Raw genomic sequence first — 19,388 nt, 5'->3', positions numbered from 1 at the left:
ACAGTGTCATGTCATGTCACTTATGTCGATACTGTCAAGTAAAGTGTAACCTGATTTTTACTATCTGTATTGTAATTTTCCCAGACAGTCTTTTGTGAAACTCAAGAATAGAAATGCTCCAGTAATCAACTTGTTTTTTTAATGATTGCAACAAAACATTATATATAATATAATATAATATAATATAATATAATATAATATAATATAATATAATATGTATGGAGTAAAGGGGCAAGTACAAAACTGTAAACGGGTACTCAATGTAAAAGCACACAATTGAAAAGGTACGCGATGGCTGAAGCCTATTTCTCAGAATAGCCTATTTCTCAGAATTTCTAAGTCTCAGACTGATTGATTGGAGTTCAGTTTTCTCTGTAAGTGTTTTCAGGTATTACCAATTACCATGTGTGTTTTGCATTTTGAATAGAAGTGCTTTCCCAATGGTTACAAGAGACTGATTTTTTTGATCAAAGTGTCTAATGTAAGAAACCATGTGTAGTGTTTTGCAATAAGTGTGTTGCAGAATTTAAAACAAAGTGCAAAGCAGAAAGTGTGTTTAAGGTATGATTGCACTGTGTTTAAAGTGTGCTTATACAACAACTTTAGGTTTTGGTCTAAGCATTCATTTCTAGTGTGTAAGCAATGGGCAAAATGTAATAATACCTAATAGATGGTGACAAAGTATACATTTTCCTCATGTGAGTTGTGCGGTCTAAACCTTAGCTCACCTTTGATGCCGATCACAGCGTGGGTCTGTTTGTGCAGCTTTATTAGGCATGGTTAGGTTGGATGTGTTGCTGTAACCATGGTGACAATGCCAGAAGCATAACTGTGTGGCAGCAATAACTGGTTAGAAGCAAGCTGATTAGATGCCATGCAAGACACTATCACCTCCCACATGTTGCTTAGTGTTTGGTTTCTCTCTATCCGTCTGTCATGTCAAGTAATTGTCAAGAAAGTCGACCTGAATTCATCTGAAAGGGAAAGAATAACTCTCTCACGTCCTTGACATTTAGTTTCAAAGATATCTTTAAAGTTAGAAGGTTTCTCGATGACACTGTTAAATCAAATGAAATCTAAGGCTTGAAAAATGAGCTTGCAATGAATCGTGTGTCTTTCAAAAAAGACATAGGGAATGGGATATTAATATGACAGGCTGAAATACAAGCTTGGATGCTCACATGCTGAGGCTAAGCAGTAGCACTGTAGAGTAATGTCACAAATAACATCGGCATAGTATCACGTAACACTCCACAGTGTGTGAGTGAGTGTGTGAGTGAGTGAGTGAGTGAGTGAGTGAGAGTGTGTGTGTGTGTGTGTGTGTGTGTGTGCGCACCTAAGGGTATCTTATGTCAGTGTGGCAGAGTGAAATCTACATAGAATTGCAGCAATCCATCCCTCACCCTCCACCCCCATGACAACTGGTAAATAAATCAATCCACTTTAGTGCTGCACAACTAAACGTAAACTGGTTCTTACATTACATGTCTCTCCCTGTTCTCTCTCTCTCTCTCTCTCCTCTCTCTTCCCTTCTTCTTTCTTCTCCGTCTCAAAGGCACGCCCTGGACATCCGCGAGCACTACGAGCGGAAGCTCGAGAGAGCCAACAACCTGTACATGGAGCTGAGCGCTGTCATGCTACAGCTAGAGCTCAAAGAGAAGGAACTCCTCAGGTAAGAACCCGCCACACGCCACTCACACACACACACACACACACACACACACACACACACACACACACACACACACACACACACACACACACACACACAGAACAACTGACAGGAGGGGAAGACCATAGAGAGAATGAGAGAGAGAAATCAAAGAGAGGAAAGGAGAGGAGAGAGAAGGGGAGGAAAACAGAAAACGACAAGACTGCGTATGAATATTTCATCTGTAAGCTGAGCCCAGAGGATCAATGAGGGAACTTTCTCAGGCATGAAAAGAGAGAAAGCAGTGGGGAGTAAGAAGAGGCTGAGAGAAGGGGGGGGGGGAGGGTGGAGGGGGGGGGGGGGGGGGGTGGAGGGGTGAAGATGCTGGGGAGCTGGAGGAGGAAAATGTTTTATAATGTTTTTGTTAAAGTCTTCCTCTGTGTGTGTGTGTTTGTATGGCAGGAGGGAGCAGTCGTTGGATAAGAAGTACCCGGGTCTCTTCAAGCACCACAGCTCCAGACAGAGCGGCTCCTCCAACTCCATGGAGAAGCTCATTAAGAAGCGCAACGTGCCTCAGAAGCTGCCCTCCCACAGCAAGAGGTGAGCAATGGGAAACACCTCCAAATGATAATGAGCTTCAATCTTAAAACAAGGACTGGGACCATAAAATATATGATTCTGGTTTTATTTACAGTTAACTGTTCCTGTTTTATGTACAGTTTATTGTTTTACGTACCATTTACTGTTAATAAATGAAGGACAGAGAAGCTGCACTCTTTTAGATATTTAATAAAGGCTGATGTTTTGGCAAACAGCCTTTATCAAGGTTCCGTTTACTTCCGGTTATTGATTATCGGTTATTCATTCTCTAGGCCAGACCTGCTGAAGTCCGAGGTGATCCTGCCCAAGCTGGACTCGTCCATGACGCAGGTCACCATCCCCTCCTGCCCCAACAAAGGCTCCACCTCGCCCGGCCGCTCCCGCCGTGGGAAGCCCCGCTACCGGAAGGCAGGCAAGGGCAGCAGTGGCGACCTGGCGGGCCTGAAGGCCACACTGTCCACATCCCTCCGCGACACCTTCAACACGGCCTCCACCGGCGGCGGCGGAGGTGGTGGAGGAGGAGGAGGAGGAGGAGGAGGCAACAACACCAGCTCCCAGATCAGCAGCAAGCAGCACCTGGACCCCAGCGCGGCCCTGCGTGGGCTGCAGCACGACCTCCTGCTCAAGAAGATGTCCTCGTCCAGCCCTGACCTCATCTCCACCACCCTGGAGGCCGAGGGCAGGGGGCGGCGTGAGGAGGGAGGGGCGCTCCCCGAGCTGGACAGGGGCGGCATGAGCGCCTCGGGCGGCGTTGGCGACGGGGCTGACCCCGGCGTGGGCACGGACGACCTGACGGAGACGCCGCCGCGGAGCGACACGCCCAGCGAGGACGCCAACTCCATCCCGTTCTCCAGCAGCCCGGACTCGCCGTGCGGGAGGGGTGCGGCGGCCGGGCGGGGCTCGGGCCTGGGATCGCCACGGTTACAGGACGGGGAGGAGAAGGAGGAGGCCACTGGCATGATCCGCTCACCCCGCGGAGGCACGGCACACCTCACGCCAGCCGCCATACTGTACAGGGCTGCAGTCACACGCAAGCAGGTGGGCAGGCTGGATGAGCTCATCTGTCTGTGTGTGTGTGTGTGTGTGTGTGTGTGTTGAAGTAATCCGTGTGTGTGTGTGTGTGTTTGAGAGAGAGAGAGAGAGAGAGAGAGAGAGAGAGAGAGAGACAGGGAGAAATTAGCCAGGCTGAGCTTACATCCTCTGACATTGCCGAGTTTATTTGTGGTGATGACTCACTCCCTCTAAAAGAGGTTAACAAAACAACAACTGTGCCTCTTTGCGGGCTTGCCTGCCTCAGACTCTGAAGCACAACGTGTTCTTTTGGCTCGGCCAAAAAGCTTGCCTGCATGCTCAAAAACCTCTCCTTCCTCTGTGTCTTTCTCTTTCCTGCCTTTCACAGAGACGAGGAGTGTCCTCAGAAGAGGAGGAGGGGGAGGTAGATAGTGAAGTGGAGTTGCCACGGAGACGGTAAGCTACGATAAGGACTGCCTCACTGAAGTCTTCATTACAGCTGCTGCATGTAATGTGACCATTATTACAGGAAGCTCATAGTTCACCACAGGGCTTGATATACGCCCACACACACACACACGCTCACACAGTTCGGCTTCACACATGAGTCTTGACCCAAACACCTGAGCTCTCCTCTGTCATCATATGAATAACATCTTTAAAGACAATTTACGTCAAATATGCGTTAGTAACTGTAGTTGAAATAGCAGAGTAATGAATGCTCGTCAGCAGGCCTCTCATCAGTCCCCCCTTTGTGTCCAGGCGGCCGGTGAGCATGACAAAGTGTCAGTCCGTGTCGACCTTCAGCTCAGAGAACCTGTCAGTGTCTGACGGCGAGGAGGGCAACACCAGTGACCACTCGCACAGCGGCACGCCCGACGTTGTCAGCACCAACACGGACGAAAGGCTGGACGACAAGAGTGACGACCTGCTCTCCCAAGGCTCGGAGATCCCCGCCGATCCCGCCGACCCCTCCGACCCTGCAGACGCCGTCGACCCTGGCCAGGGCTCGGATGGGCTGTCCGAGAAGGAGGCCGCCATCAGGCACGTCCGAACGCAGCTCAACTGCTACGAGGTACGTCACAGGACTGTGGGCAAAACCATGGCAACCAACCAACACACAGCGATGGTGCTGACCAGTTTTGCACAGTGCTACAGCAAATACAGTACAGTGAGGGTGGTAATTCTATCTGGCACTTGGTAACAACACATTATTGTAGTGTCACACTAGATGGACTGTAGGCTGCAAAACTTCTTGATGTAAAAGAAATTGTCATTACAGTAACATTCAGAACAGATGAATGAGATGAGTTTAATATGAACAAAAGCCAAAGTTAAAGATGATGATGACCAGACAGTATCAGTGTGTGTCGGCAGACCCCTTAATGTCCATATCCAAACTAAGAAATCTATAAGATCTTTGGTAGTTGAGGCTGAGAGACATTGAGAGGTGTCACTAACACGGTTTTATTCTGTTCTGCCCACGCATGTCCCTCTACAGAACCAGGCCCTTTATGACGACTCGGACTGCGACAGCGCTGAGTTGGACCACTCAGGCAGTGCCGAGCCCAGCAGCAGCAGACCGCCCAGCAACTGGGAGGAGCCACAGGCCTGAGCCGCCCTGGACATAACGCAGGATGGGGGTATGGAGATGGACACGCTCCTGTAAAGCCCCAGACCTCCTCACAACACACACACACACACACGGTGGAGATCTCCTTACACATAAACATAAACACACACAGGATGGGGAGAGACTGACACATTTCTGTAAAGGCACAGACCTCCTCCTCCACCCCCCCCCCCCCACCCCACCCCCACCCTCCCACACACACCCACACACCCACACACACACACACACACCCCAGCTGTGCAAAAACACTTCCCCCCCACCCACCTCAACTCTCCCTGTGTTATCTTACCTCCTTGCTCCGAGAGACTCTGGGAATCCACTTCGGGAGAAAACATAACTTAGAGGGTTTCCGTTTTCACAACTCTCCCTCATTGTTTCCCCCATTGTTTTAAAAACGTCCCATACTTCAGGTTATACCTCATATTTCCATTCTCAGTTACACACACACTGTTAAAGAGCTCTTTAACTTACTTGTACATATTTATTCTCAAGTGGTCCTCTGTGCCCATTACTCCGTTGGTCCAGCTTTGATTCTTTCTCTTTTTTTCCTTTTTTTAAAATCTGTTACTTGCCAGTGACTTATTTTTACATTTTGCACTTAATTTAAGAGAGATGTGATGGTAACCAAGATCAAATGTTTAGCTTGAATTAATCAAATCATGTTTACATTTTTTACTTTTATTTATTTTTGTGTTTTTTTCTTGTTTACTTGTTTTGTATCAGGGACTGCGTTGTCATAGTTTTTTTCTACATTTGGCATGTTAAGTTATTGACTATGTAAATATTTTACCTCTTGCCATTGTACAAAGTACACATTTTAAAGAGTTATAAGCTGATACTGTACAATATGGTGCTGACATTTTCACCAAGTTTGCGGGGAGGGGGGGGCTGTCATATTGTGTTGGACACCTCTGTCGTTAACAAGATTGTGAAATGAACAACCAGGAATAAGCAATATTTCAGCTCCAAATCATTCCTCATCAGAGAACAAACTAAGTCAGCCCTTCTGGCTGCACAAATACATTAATGACTTGATGGATGATTCATCCAACATTGTAGTGTTAATTATGACGATGAAAAAAGAATTGACATGCAACTACATTGCCACCATTCATTCTGCGTGTAAAAAAACTCACCACTAGCATCTGGGAGTGTACAGATCATTTAAAAAAAAGCATGCTTGTACTATAGTATGTGTACTCCAGACTGTATTCTAAGTTGATTCCAAATGCACTTAAGGCCACACATGGGCAAACCACTCATGATTGCAGTAGGTAGATGTGTCAGTGCAGATCCATGTAACAATCCACTCCCCAGGATCAGAGGTGGTGTGAAGCAGGGGGTTTGGGTGGGCTCGAAGACTTGGCACAGTCAGTGGTGCCATACTGAATGTTTTTATGCAGTTGGGGGGAGGGGTAGTGATAAGGATGATGCTTGAAGGACCACCTCGTCAGGTGGTGTTGGAAAGCTGACCGCCTCACCTCCACATCTCCAGTTCTATATCTGGTGCTATTGGAGTCGTGTTTGATTCCAGTGTACGGCCCAGCATTGCCGAGTAACCTCCGCATCCTTACGACGTTCCACCACTCACTCTGCAAGTACTGTTCTCTTCTCTGAGCTAGAAAAGGCAGCTTTCTGTGTCCGTTTAAAGTTACTTGACTTATCGGTGTTCATTTTTAAGGATACAAAATAGAAGGTTAAAAGATTAACCATCACGTGTACATTACCAACTCACGAAATTATTGTTCCCTTTAATGTAAGGGGTGTAAAACTGAATGAAAACTTAGTGTGTCAGATATTATCCACTAAAGGTCTTGTTGCCAGTACAGCAATAGAATACTGCCCCCTGGTGACTGGAGGTTTAAAAGGCACGTATATGTTTAGTACTACAGAAAACAAAAAATTGAAAAGAACAAAATTAAAATGTTTGGTTTTATACGACATTACGTATTGTAGCTGTGTACAATAGATATATTTAAAAAATGAAATTAAGATTAATTAAAAATCACTCTGTTTAAGACTGTGTCTTGTGTCTGTATGCACCCACACATGAACAGTACACCCAGGCATACACACTCATGAAGGTTTAAGTAGTGAAGTGTCACGCCTGAACTTGAGCAGGTGGCAGCCATTTACAGAACATAACACATCTCCTTGTTAAGATCTTGAATATCCCCTTGGGGATCAATAAAGTATCTATCTATGAAAACTGCTTTTCGAAGTTCAATTGATATGGTTGACCAAAGGGTGCACAGCTGTATGCATGCTTGACCCCAACCGATTTTTAAGCCTATACCACATCTCCCTAATACCATACTAACACAGAGCTACTGTTCAATTTGGGTTTGCAGTTCATTGGTCGTCAGTTAGTAAACTAGTTCATCTGAAACATACATGGTACAGTAGTATAGGAACAGACAATGCAAGGGGAGATTAGTATTAATAAAGAGATCTCAAAAACAATTTTGTAGTTTAAGCATTTCACATCTGTTTAATTGTCTTCCAACAATTTTGTGGCACCCAGGTCTACAGTTTTTTTGAGAATGTGCACAAAGTAGTAAATTCTTTCCTGCAAATAATAAAAATAAAATTTCGACTCGAGCAAACAAAGCAAAGAGCAGGAAAAGTAGTGTTAACTCATACCTTTACTGTACTTCATCTAAATTCAGCTTAGCAATCCTGTTCTTTAGCCGTATCACATTTATACACAAGACCTGTCAATATTTCCAGGAGTCAATCCCCTTTGGTAGTTAAAAAAAATATTTCCTCCATTTTAAAACAAATATTCCAACTCGGTTTTAGTAGTATCAGTCTTTACAAAACAAAAGAAAGGAAAGCACTGCTTCTGAGCCCGACCCTCAACCTGCCTCCCCCTCCCCCCAAATCCCAGAGCACAAAGCTTCCTCCGAAATCAGAAACAAGTGCAAAAAGGGTAGGTGGAAAAATAGGAATGAGACAGAAAAAAAAAGTATATTTTCTTTTTAAAGGTGACAGAGTACACAGTTTAAATGATATGTATGAGTGCAGTAGCCACTGGTGGGTGTTATGATCATTCGCTATACCCCAAATAAACAACAAAAGTCCCAGCAGCAGTACAGGGCCAGACTTCTATAAATAAATAGGGCCCTCTAAATATGGTGGATAAAATATATCCCCCTGAATTCGAGCATTTTTAGTTTATCATGATGCAAGTGTGTGTATGTGTGTGTGTGTGTGTATAATGCCAAATCAGGACAGGGTGTGGGTTACAGAGGAACAGTGGTGGTTGGGAGGGGAGGATGGGGGGGAAACAAGGGTTAAAGAAAGAAAAAAAAAAAAAAAAGAAAAAAAAAAAATTCTGGAAAACAGAACAGGCAGAAAATAAAAACAATCAATCTACATATTTTTAAGATTTTTTTTTATTTTTCCTTTTTTTGCCTCTTTTTTATGTTTTGAAGAAAAAAAATCCGACTTTACAGAAACTAAACCTATGCCTATTCAGATTTTTCCACCTCTATACTCTTGTGATGGCAAACAAAGACAGGAGGAGCAAGTTCTCCTCTCGATCCTTTCATTAAAATAAAAAGGGGGAAAATACTCTAATAATAATAATAATAATAATAATAATAATAATAACAATAATAATAAATCATTAAAACTTTCTCCACTGGACCCGAGGGGATTTTAAAAACCAAATTTGAGTGGAAAAAATTATTAATAAACAGAAACAAAAAAATATTTATAAATAAAAAGCATGTCGAATATGAGTGGGCATGACTGGAACAGAAGGGGAGAGTGAGACGGGAATTCTGGGAAATACTGAAGGGTCGCATTTGACCGCTGTTTTTCTAAGATGCTGATGATGGTGGTAAAAAGAAGTGGGGTGAGTGCGGAGATGCAGTGTCAAAAAACAAAATCAGTTGGTCGCCAGTCCTGTAGCCTCAGAGGAAAGCCTGGAGTGAGGAGACATTGGAAGGAGAACAAAATAAGCCATTGTATGCTTCAGAATATGTAAATAACAAACAAAAATCTCTCTTGTACACACACACACACACACGCTAGCCCTGATCATGACTGCTCCCTGGAAAGGCCAAAACATAAACCCCTAGACCATCTTGGGCATGCAGCAGGTTCACTTCCAGGGTAAATGCTAACAATTAAAAATCTCGACTGGAAACAACTGGGGGAGTTATTCAACTATGGTTTGTTTCATGTCAACTTGCGCAAATGAGCCTCTTATTCAGACAAACAAAAGAAAATAAAATAAAAGGTCAATTCTTTGAGAGGTTGCAGGACGAGAGATGGGAGATCTGGGAAATTAAACTGGATGGGTTTCCTGTGACAACACCAAAGCTTTTAGGAGCTAACATTTCAGAGGAAAACCAGTAGGGATCAACTGCATTACTGTATCGGTGGGGCAGCCAAGGAAATGAATGAGTGAATGAAACGGGGAAACAAGAGTACTGGTGTGCATCTCTGTCAAATGAGCACACTGTTTGGAATCAAAGAAAACAGAAAGGAGGGTTAACGCATTTACGCCACACTAAACCACATGGTTTGGCCTACAAGCAGCTCTATACAAAACCCACATCCACTGCTCTTTAAGAGTATAGGGGTTGTCTCTGAAGCACACACACAGTTTAGGGCTACCTGAGCTCACAGCCAAAAGAGACAACCAAAGAGCTGAAGTTAGAAATGATCAGGAGAAAAAGGGAGTTAATAAAATTCCTTACAAAGACCATGGACTCAAATGTCCTTTACACACAGGAGACAAGAGTAATATAGATAGTGAGAGTTGAAGAGAGAAAAGGCAAGAGATCAATAATCCAAATACAGAGATATCAAATCTTAAAACTGAAGGCCAGGTCTCAACATACACACACTTCCTTCTTGCTATTTTTACACCAGGTGAGAAAAGTAAAGGTATTACGGGCACGGCCATGCCTACAGCAGTGCAGGGGTTGATCAAGCCTGTGCTGGGAGTGGGGTGGGGGGGGCCTAATAGTGGGACAGCCGCCGCTTCTTGGACTTGGAGCCCAGCTCAGAAGCCATCTTGGGCTCGGGGTTGGCGGAGGTAGAGGTGGAAACGGGGCTAGACGAGGCCGACCCACTGACAACATGGAGCGCCAGCAGGGGGAGGGGCTTGAGGCTGAGCAGACTGGAGACACAGGCAGTGGCGGGGGAGGAGGAGGAGGAGCCGGGAAACTGGGAGGGGGAAGAGGAAGAGGCACGGGACGAGGTGGAGGCGGGGCCAGGCGCCAACAAGGAGGACAGAGAGATGGAGGCGGAGAGGGGCACCACACAGGAGGAGGAAGTGGAGGAGTTAGAGGAAGAGGAGGAAGAGGAGGAAAAGGTAGCAGCAGTAGTAGCGGCAGGAGAGGTGGTAGTAGTAGCAGTAGTAGTAGTAGAGGTGAGAGGGCAGAGGCTCGTGCTGAGGGCCTGTTCAGGGTTCGAGGAAGAAGAGGAGGAGGAGGAGGAGGAAGAGGAGGAGGAGGAGGAGGGAGATTTAGAGGACTCTACACTGTAGAAAGAGAAAGAGAGAGAGGGAGAAGAAAGAGAGGGACACAGAGTGGGCATGGGTTACAGGGAAAGTCAAAGAGGATGGGGAGAAAAGACAGGGAAGGTGTAGAAGGGGAGGGAGAGAGGGAGAGGGAGGAGGAGGAGGAGGAGGAAGAGGACAGCACCACAAACTAACACACACATGGGAAGTGAGACTTGACGGACACACAGAGAGCACAGGACACTACTACAGGCCAGGAAGGCCAAGGGTGGCCAAAGCTGGGGTTGACAGAAAGACATTTACTTTGACAAAGGTCAGAAAGGGAGGGTGTCATTATCAACTGCTTTGAATAGGAGGGGAAATTAAGTCAACTGCAACACTATGACCGCTGAATGGAGACTTGAGATCAGAGAGGCAGCCATGACTTGGCGACAGAGACAGGAGTCCACTTTGTGTGTGTGTGTGTGTGTGTGTGTGTGTGAGAGAGAGTGAGTGAGTGAAAGTAGGTAGTCACCTGGCGTTGATGAGGTACTCGGCCAAGCTGATGCTGGCAGGGGAGCCAGTGATGGTGACCTGCCGATCCGTGGAACCTTCCACGGGGTTGGCGATCTTGATCTGAGCCCCAGACATCTGCCTGATCTCATTGATCTTGGCACCCTGACGGCCAATGATGCACCCGATCAACTGAACGGAGACAAAAGAGGGACGTGGAGCAAAAGAAACAGCATGAGGGACAGAGAGAGCGGCAGACTGAACAAAACAAAGGAAGCTTTTGCTTAAGCTTTCAGTTAAAACGCCCACAAATGTTCAAACGGCTAATGACCACGACAAATCCCACAAACAGCAGGGGAAAAATTTAAGTGGGAGAGATCAGCAGCAATGATGTGAGTGGCACACAACTGCATAAGGAGAGGAGAACATAAAGGAGGCTATTTTTTTTGGGGCTTTTTTGGCCTTTATTCCGACAGGACAGTGAAGATAGACAGGAAGTGAGTGGGAGAGAGGCCGGATTCGAACCTGGGACCCCGTGAGCACTAGGACCCGAATATGGTACGGACGCTGTAGCCTAATGCACCACCCCGAAAGGAGGCTAGTTTAACGAGGATGCAGGAAAGGATGTGGTCAACCAGAGCAGAAAACACTTACATCATTTGGAATGGTCATCTCATGGGAACCAGTTTGGGCAGAGGCATCCATCCCTGCAAAACGAAGAAGAGTGTGACTCAACATCGCGATGATGAACACATAGGGAGACAGGTTCTCCATTTTGTCTAAAATCATCTACTCCTTTCCAACATGAGCGCTGGTACAGGGGAGAAAAACAACATGTAATGGATAATTCTGCTTGATTAAGATGCCATCAAATGTGCTAAACAATTGAGGCAAACACACCTCTTATTTGCTATTCAATAAATATAGAGAAGCTGGCCCTATTTATCAAACATACACGTCCTCTCACTCTCTTTCTAGCAGCTGAACTTGAATGTTACCTAACCATATAACATCATTTGAAACGTAGGCTACTTAGAGCTTGCGCACAAGAGAGAGTTTGAGAGTCAGTCATATCCAGGGTTGGCCATGTCATTGTTTGCATTTCCTATTCGGTATAAGAAAGTTATAAAGAAATCATAAAGGCAAAAAGGACAAGGAGGTGGAGGAGTTATGCTGTTCTCGTCATTTAGGCTACAAGTTCAGGTTTGTTATCAGCCTGCCCTGCACTCACTAGCCTACAGTTTGGAACTGGCCAAACAGTGCTAGCCTATACTTACTTTGCCTTTGTAGAATCGAATTAGGGAGTCTTCAATGATTCGTTCTCCTTAAGCTAAGCTTAACATGAACCATATGATGAATCTTGCTATTTAAAACGCCACTCTGCTAGGTGGCTATAGGTTATATAGATCATTTTCATTCAGAAATGTCAAGATAGCAATAGGTCATTACATCCTTGTCAAAATATTATTGTTAGGGGTGTGAATCTCTCATGTAAAAGACGAGACGATACGATTCGCATCTAGATACATGGGCACGATTCGATACAAGAAAAGATACATGTTTATAAAAAACGATTTGCTCAAGGTGCACATTCATTTTATATTATCAATTAGGCAACAAAATGTGTGAATATGATTATCTAAACTGAGGTTTGTTATATATTATACATATACTGTATTGAAATGAAAAAAAGAATAGTCTACATTTCAGTCAAACACAGCAGCCAAATACAACATAAAAATACATTTTTATAGACTTTACAGATTTTATAGTTATATCTGATTGTTTTCATGGAGCTGTAGCCTTGTTGAGGTAAGACAATACCGAAATAAAATAAAACAGTGCTTAAGACACTCTTGGCCTTTTCTCATATAGGCCTAGCCTACCCTACAAGAATAAAATAGGCCTACAAATCAATGAACTCTCAGGGCTTATTTTGTTCCAACAGTAGACCTAATGCAGAAACCTAAAATGCCACAAGTCTGAGTGAATATGAACAAAATCATTGGCTAATAATTTATGCATCGTTTTAGCAGCAAGGGCCAAATTATTATTTAACATTAAGGAAATCCCTTCATCAAAGGTAAGGCTACTCTACAGACTATCGTTGCTGTTTAGGAATGCTGTAAGTTCTTAATTTCGCGCTGGATTTTGAAAAACAAAAGCCGACCGAGTGCAAGTTGTCACATGCTTAAGTTGCAATAGATGTATGGGTAATGAGGTCATTTGACAACTTCGGGCAATGAATGTAACCAAAAACAAACTGCATTACCCACAATTCCGTGCCACGTATAGTTTTAAAACCAGAAGTGGGGTGAACGCGGTGCTTGGAACGTAAATGAGCGTCTGAGCGAGAAGAAAAGGTTGTGCACCGATTCATAACAAGTTAATCGATATAACGACCGGTTCATGTCAGTTTTTTTCCGATACAGGGCTTCACGTATCGATGTAGCCGTATCTTACACGTTAAAAACAGATACCGATACGTATCGGTTAATCTTTACACCCCTAATTATTGTCCATAATATATAATCAATGTGGCGCAAATGAGGCTAGAATTGGTGGATTCATTTATCAGAAATGAGCAGCAAGGGCAGGCAAAATGGGAATTATGAGAACCATTTAGACTCTGTGGGCTAAGCCCCAAATGTTTTCAACTGCTAGCGACGCCCCTGCTCACGACAACATATTTAACCATTGCAACTGCAAGAGACAATTTCACTCTTAAAGGAAGACATGCATACATCTCATATCTGGCCATCAAAAGACTATAACCAAAACTGAACACTAATCCCACAAGCCCACACTGATCAAAACCAGGGGAACATGGGTCTCCAAGCACAGAGGCACAATGTGTGTGAACTGCGAGTCCCTCAGGGGTCTTACCAGTGAAGCCTTGGTTGCTAGGGGCCAGAGGGAAGGGGCTCTGCTGCATGGCTAGCTGGTGGAGCTTGGTGAGCTGAGGAGAGATAGAGGCAGAGGAAGACTGTGAGAGCGAGAGAGAGGGGGCAAGGGAGAGAAGCAGGGCAAAGAAAGGAAAGGAGAAGAGATGGATAGAGAGAGAGAACGGTCAGTAAACAGAGCGTTTCACAACGTTGGCTCACTTCAATGCCTTCCTTTTTTTTTTTTTTTTCTTTATCTCCCTCCCCAATTCCAGATTCAGTTTTCAGACATGAAACACAGAGTGGCGTGCACATGTTTTTGGACGCAACGTAACTGGGGGAGGGGGATTCATACAAGACGCAATGGTGATCTACTGGACACACTTTGAATTTACAAACCAGTGACATTGAGGACACCAATGTACTTACTGCTTTTCAATGGTGGTTGATGGATGAACACAATGCAATGGCATTTCAACCCAAAATGATTGTCTACGAGTTGCACTACACACAACACTGAGGCGTGCTCATTTGTGGCATATGGTACTTTCCCAATCCAGTTTAATTGAAAATGTCAGATCTAGCAGAGCATGCAAACAAGATAGGCCAGTGAGCAGACGAGAGAAGAAAAACAAACAAAAAAGAAAGACAGGAAGACCGTGAGAGAAAGGACAGACAGCAGTGAAGGGGTGGAGAATCTGGACAAATACTACAACATCCATTGTTCTTGTCTAAAGTTTTTGTCTAAAACTGCTTCCAAACCTGGTCCTGTGCTTCCCCCCCACTTAAGCCAACAGGTCTCAGAGGCCAACAACCAGGTCTGACCATGCAGACACATGCTAGCAGATAGCAAGCTAAGACAGGAGCGCTAGCAGGGGGATCACAATCCACACCCACAAACACCACACAATGGTTGGCCTTACATGTGATTGACAAACAAGCCATCAAGCTAACAAGACCATAAACCACTGCTAGCTGTTAGCTACTTCGCTAACTGTGTCAACTACCGTCATTGCAGTCTATGAAGGCTAACTTTTCTCTCTAGCTATGCATCAAAGACAGGGTCAGTGATGCTTTCAGGTTAACCCACGAGAGCTGCCCGGGACAAGTTGCAGAGGACTCAGGTTGGAGGCAGCTGAAGATCGAGGGCACACATGAGCCCTCTCTTACCAGATGGAGAGTGCAGGAGTGCAGGGTGAATCACTCCACACTCAGGGGAAGGTTGGGTGGGGACAGGGGGGGCTGGAATGGCAAGGTGGTGGGGTTTGGATGGGAGGAGTGGAGAAGGGGGGAGAGTGTGGGGGTTGGGTGGGCTGGGAGGAAGTAGGAGGGGGGTGGGGGTTCTACAGCACTTACATCTGGCTGCGGAATCGCGTGCTGTCCTTGAACGGCATACGCCTGAAACGAGAACACAGCGTTCATGGGGGTGCCACCATCACGGCACACTCATGACTAAGACACCCATCAGTCAGCAAAGGGAATGGTGAACACACACACACACAAATACACACACACACCTGAAACATGTAAACAATACCCCATACACACTATTCAAAACAAAAATCTGAAAAGGAAAGGAAAATAAACGATTTTTTAAGTGCATGTCTTGTCCAAAATCTCCACGTGACCAAGAGGTGGTGAGGAGCAGGAGGAGGAGGAGGAGGAAGAGGAGGTGTGTGGGGGTAGGGTGGAGCTGCACAGAGGCTTGAAGAGCAAAAGAGCACACGGATAAAAGCAGATAATAAACACATCTTCACTCCTGCCCAGGCCCAGCTCGACCCAAACGGCCCGGGCTAACAGCTGAGCCATTGTCTCCAGCGATTCAATTCATTCAGCAGGCACACAATGGTGGGTGGAGAGACAGTGCAGACAGGCCGCTCCAGTGGCAAGAGCACACAGTATCAGAAACACAAGACAGACCGTTTCAAAAGGAGACAGGGTTGGGGGTTTTTTTTGTTGTTTTTTTTTTTTAGAAAGAAATGACAGAACACACATTAATTAGAACAAATGGAGAGAAAAAGGTGTGAGCGGAGGAGGGAGGGGAAAAAAAAAAAACACATCTCATTTCCATGCCCAGCAGACTTTTATAATCGGGTTGATTTCAGATCACAACTCTGAGGTGAGGTCTAGGGCTTTTCAGAAGAAATCAAAAACACTGAGGGAAGAGGAAGGGGCCTTGATGTGGGGGTCTGTACAATGGCCTGAGGCATGAGGGTAGGGTAGGATGGGGTGGGGTGGTGGGGGGTCTGAGTCTGGTTACCTGTCCTCCAGCGAAGATCACAGGGGATCCTGAGGGTTTGGGTCTGTAGGGGATGGTGACTCCCTTTGGAGGAGACTGCACAAACAAACAAAAACACAAAAATAAAGAAAACAGATTTACATATTAAATAAGAACAATATGTTTGTATAGGTTGTTCTACATTTTATTAGATTAAAGATTCACAGCCAATGCAAAGCAGAGGGACAAATAAATGAAAGGATGGAGGGGAATGACTATACCTCCAGCATCACCACACAGATCTGCTTGACACACTCGATGATGGACTGAGGAGTGCCTGCGATGGTGATGGCACGCTCCGTAGAGTTGGGGAGCATGTCACCTGCCACCTGAACCTGGGCACCCGTGGACTGGCAGGCAGAGAGCAGGCGAAAAAGAAAATAGCAGACAAAATAAATTAGTGTTGATACTGAGATACACGCACTCACATGGAATTTCTCATGGACTGAATCAGGACAAGGGCAAGTCCTCAACAAGTTATAAAATGCTCTAGGCTGAGATTGCATGGAAAATATTAGCTAGTCATTACCATCAATGAGTTCAAACGGATCATAATTACAGTATTTGACATGCTTAAGATGAACCTATTAAAGTCTAAGCTGCGAGTAGGTTCTGAACAACTCATAAAACCTGCCTTACTTATTCCTGTCATAGGACTGAACAAGCCCTCCAGGGGTATCCACCCAACGCACGCAGAAGCAGTCAGCACGCTTTGTGCCAACCACAAAACTATCGATGGGTGATGAAGTGTTCCCCTTCTTTAAAAAAAAAAAGGGGGGGGTGGGGGGGTGATGCATAATTTAGAAACTTGGCAGTGTCCAACCTCTCGTATCTCCTTGATCTTGCAGCCTCCTTTGCCAATGAGCGAGCCACACTGGCTAGCAGGCACCACGATGCGCAGGGTCACAGGGGGCTTGCTGGTGGCTGTGCTGTTGGTCATCGAGCTGCTTATGTCCTGAGGAGAGAAACACAGCCAGGTTAAGATCAAGTGTGTGCAGTAGTATGCAACAATGTGCTACTCTGAACTGGTCTCTCCAGTCATGCTGAGGGGGTTCTGTAGGGCCATCTATTGAAAATAAATTGAGTATACCTTTCAGAATGTCATTTTGACAACTGCTCAAAGATTTGCTCTGAGAGAAAGTTAAATGTGTGTGTGTGTGTGTGGGGTGGGCTGGGGGTCACCTCCTCCAATTTGTCGATGATCATGGAGAATGCTTTGAAGATGGCGGTGGTAGGACCAGCCAGGGTTATGATTCTCTCTGGACAGTTCCCCTCTGAGATGTTGATGCGGGCTCCACTCTGAAAGTAAGAACAAAAATTTCCTTAGAAGAGCCCAAAAGAAACATGAACATCAACAGCCTCAAGATCAAAGCACTTTTACTCATGACTGATCCATCTCTCTGATCAACATCTTTTTTAATAATGAAAGTCAAAAGCTTCTTTGGTCATGCTGCAACTAAATGAAACTCACCTCCTCTCTCATCTTCTTAACAGATTCACCTTTCTGTGAGGGGAGAAAGAGGAAAAATATTTTAGAGAACCATACAATTTCAAATCCCTACATCTACAGAAGGCACCCCAACATACCTTTCCAATGATGCTTCCAACTTCCTATTGAAGACAAAATATACAGAAGTTAGGCATTGGCTTAACTGAGTCATATTTTCCATCCTTCCAACCCCATAAGGATAAACCAACTGGTGAAACACACATGGCACCAAGAAATACCTTGTTTTACATGACTGGAAGAATGATAAACTACAAACACGTTGACAAATTACTTTAAAACCCTCTGACCAATTATCCACAACAAGGGGACTGACCTTGCCATGCATGAGAAGCCTGATGGTCAGGGTGACATTGAGTCCTCCTTCGATTACACCGGAGTCCATAACTACAATGTCCGGGAGAGAAGCTGGCAAGAAAAAAGATTGGGGGGTCTTTGGTCACAAAGATGGATCTGAGGAAGAAGAGGAGAGGACATTCTGAGAAGTGTGGGAGAAGGCTTAAGCAGCTGGCAAGCAAATCATGAAAGAATGGTGAATGCACCAAGTTAGTTGTTATGACTGCAAAGCATGGATAAGTTTTGATCAAATACATTAAGCTTGACCATATGGGATTAAGCCTTCTCGATCAGCTATGGGTGGTCATACAGAATTGTCAGAAATACATTCGGATTGTGAAGACATAACAGTTTGCTGTAAACTATCATTGTATTAGGAATGTTTCATTCAAATTAACATACAACTCAGATTAGTGCAAAGATCTCACGCTCCTTAAATGCCAGTTTTGAATGGCAGTAACAAATTGTTGAGTTTTTCTATACAAACAACATTCTTAAACAAAAGATACATAAAAACATGGTTGATGTTGCACTTTAAAGCTAACAAACTATCGCTGGCTAGCCCATGTTATCTGGAAAACCGCGGCTAACGTTAGCTACCTTACCTGGCAATACAACACTGCAATATCATTAGCTAACGGCTAACTTGCTAACCCGATTGAGAACTAAAACAACCTTCAAATGTAAAACGGCCAACTGTGTGCCTGTGTTCCGATTCCATGTAGTTGCTGAGCATATATTTAAACAAGGATAAACCCGATTCCACAAACTGAACCCACAAACCACGACAATAACATAGATGCTAACTAGTGCCTTTAGGTGGATTTACGACCGGGCGATTAGCATGATCCATTTAGCAGACTAGCTAACATTAGCTGGTCGGTGTTGAGTGTGCACGTTGACAACCACTGCTAATTTTAGAAACTAATAATTGAATGGCTACATGATTATTCGAACATTTCTAAACCGACCAAATTAATGCAAACGACAAAATACATCACGTCCCATCAATTACTATGAGCTAAATGATATATGAGATTTAAACGAATTCGCTGGTGGCATGATAGTTAGCTATCGAAGCTATGTAGTTACACTGCGTGCTCATGCGGCCTAGCAAATTTACACCAAGCCTCACAGTAGAAACTAAGCTAACATTAGCAAGTTAGCTTCAGCGCGCGTTACACCTCATTTAGAATTCACAAGAGTATTTTAAAATGTATTTCAATTTTAACAATCTTACCTGATCCGTGTCTTGAGATGTGTTCAGGGGGAGGGTGGGGTTGTAAGGGTAGAAGGGGAGAGGTTCGGGAGGGTATAAACCCAGGGGGAGAGTTTTAAAAGGATTCGGGGAAGAGGGAAGAGTGATAGTGTGAGATCGAGCTCCACTCTTTTACACAAAGACAACAAATCTCTCACCTCTGAACTTTCACCCTTCCACCCGCCCCTCCCCCTTCGACGCGGAAACATCCGTTCTTTCAAAGACCATTTCGCTTTCGTCAGAATAAAGCCTAGACATTCT

At 44.8% G+C, this 19,388-nt stretch overlaps 3 protein-coding genes across 8 annotated transcripts in view; 1 reads left to right on the top strand and 2 right to left on the bottom strand.

Moving 5' to 3' along the window:
• Positions 1 to 6,300, top strand: part of map3k12 (mitogen-activated protein kinase kinase kinase 12) — a 26,899-nt gene extending 20,599 nt beyond the window's left edge. For both annotated transcript variants that reach the window (XM_042090614.1, XM_042090612.1), the window contains exons 9-14: positions 1,556 to 1,672; positions 2,114 to 2,251; positions 2,524 to 3,289; positions 3,651 to 3,718; positions 4,025 to 4,337; positions 4,764 to 6,300. In XM_042090614.1, the coding sequence (XP_041946548.1) occupies positions 1,556 to 1,672; positions 2,114 to 2,251; positions 2,524 to 3,289; positions 3,651 to 3,718; positions 4,025 to 4,337; positions 4,764 to 4,877 (1,516 nt within the window). In that variant the 3' untranslated portion in view covers positions 4,878 to 6,300. The remainder of the gene's footprint in view (positions 1 to 1,555; positions 1,673 to 2,113; positions 2,252 to 2,523; positions 3,290 to 3,650; positions 3,719 to 4,024; positions 4,338 to 4,763) is intronic.
• A 1,058-nt stretch (positions 6,301 to 7,358) lies between these two features.
• pcbp2 (poly(rC) binding protein 2) lies at positions 7,359 to 19,284 on the bottom strand. 5 transcript variants are annotated; one of them, XM_042090910.1, is made up of 13 exons: positions 19,110 to 19,284; positions 17,850 to 17,986; positions 17,614 to 17,637; positions 17,498 to 17,530; positions 17,209 to 17,325; positions 16,850 to 16,981; positions 16,248 to 16,376; positions 16,009 to 16,083; positions 15,105 to 15,146; positions 13,753 to 13,852; positions 11,521 to 11,573; positions 10,889 to 11,058; positions 7,359 to 8,827 (listed from the first exon to the last, which is right to left on the bottom strand). In XM_042090910.1, the coding sequence occupies exons 2-13, from the start codon at positions 17,916 to 17,918 to the stop codon at positions 8,791 to 8,793; spliced, it is 981 nt and encodes a 326-aa protein (XP_041946844.1). In that variant the 5' UTR covers positions 17,919 to 17,986; positions 19,110 to 19,284; the 3' UTR covers positions 7,359 to 8,790. The 5 variants fall into 5 exon arrangements, with proteins under 5 accessions (XP_041946844.1, XP_041946847.1, XP_041946846.1 ...); XM_042090913.1 differs by having other exon boundaries at positions 13,753 to 13,825; XM_042090912.1 differs by having other exon boundaries at positions 17,850 to 17,941.
• LOC121707921 (putative protein TPRXL) lies at positions 8,955 to 10,878 on the bottom strand. The gene has a single exon (XM_042090919.1). It carries the CDS (start codon positions 10,449 to 10,451, stop codon positions 9,873 to 9,875), a length of 579 nt encoding a protein of 192 aa, XP_041946853.1. The 5' UTR covers positions 10,452 to 10,878; the 3' UTR covers positions 8,955 to 9,872.
• Positions 19,285 to 19,388: the final 104 nt, after the last annotated feature.

The sequence above is a fragment of the Alosa sapidissima genome, chromosome 4, assembly GCF_018492685.1.
Source record: "Alosa sapidissima isolate fAloSap1 chromosome 4, fAloSap1.pri, whole genome shotgun sequence".
NCBI lineage: Eukaryota > Metazoa > Chordata > Actinopteri > Clupeiformes > Clupeidae > Alosa > Alosa sapidissima.
Note: the sequence above shows the minus strand (reverse complement) of the source record. Positions and strands in the feature narration are given on the sequence as shown.

What these genes read in the sequence shown, in the direction of transcription:
- LOC121707921 (XM_042090919.1), bottom strand. Translation starts at nt 10,451, where the DNA reads ATGCCCACTCTGTGTCCCTCTCTTTCTTCTCCCTCTCTCTCTTTCTCT.
- pcbp2 (XM_042090910.1), bottom strand. Translation starts at nt 17,918, where the DNA reads ATGGACTCCGGTGTAATCGAAGGAGGACTCAATGTCACCCTGACCATC. An exon ending in TGATCTTCGCTGGAGGACAG is followed by an intron (nt 15,147 to 16,008) that starts GTAACCAGACTC and finishes TTCTCGTTTCAG; the next exon opens with GCGTATGCCGTTCAAGGACA. An exon ending in TAGCAACCAAGGCTTCACTG is followed by an intron (nt 11,574 to 13,752) that starts GTAAGACCCCTG and finishes TTCGTTTTGCAG; the next exon opens with GGATGGATGCCTCTGCCCAA.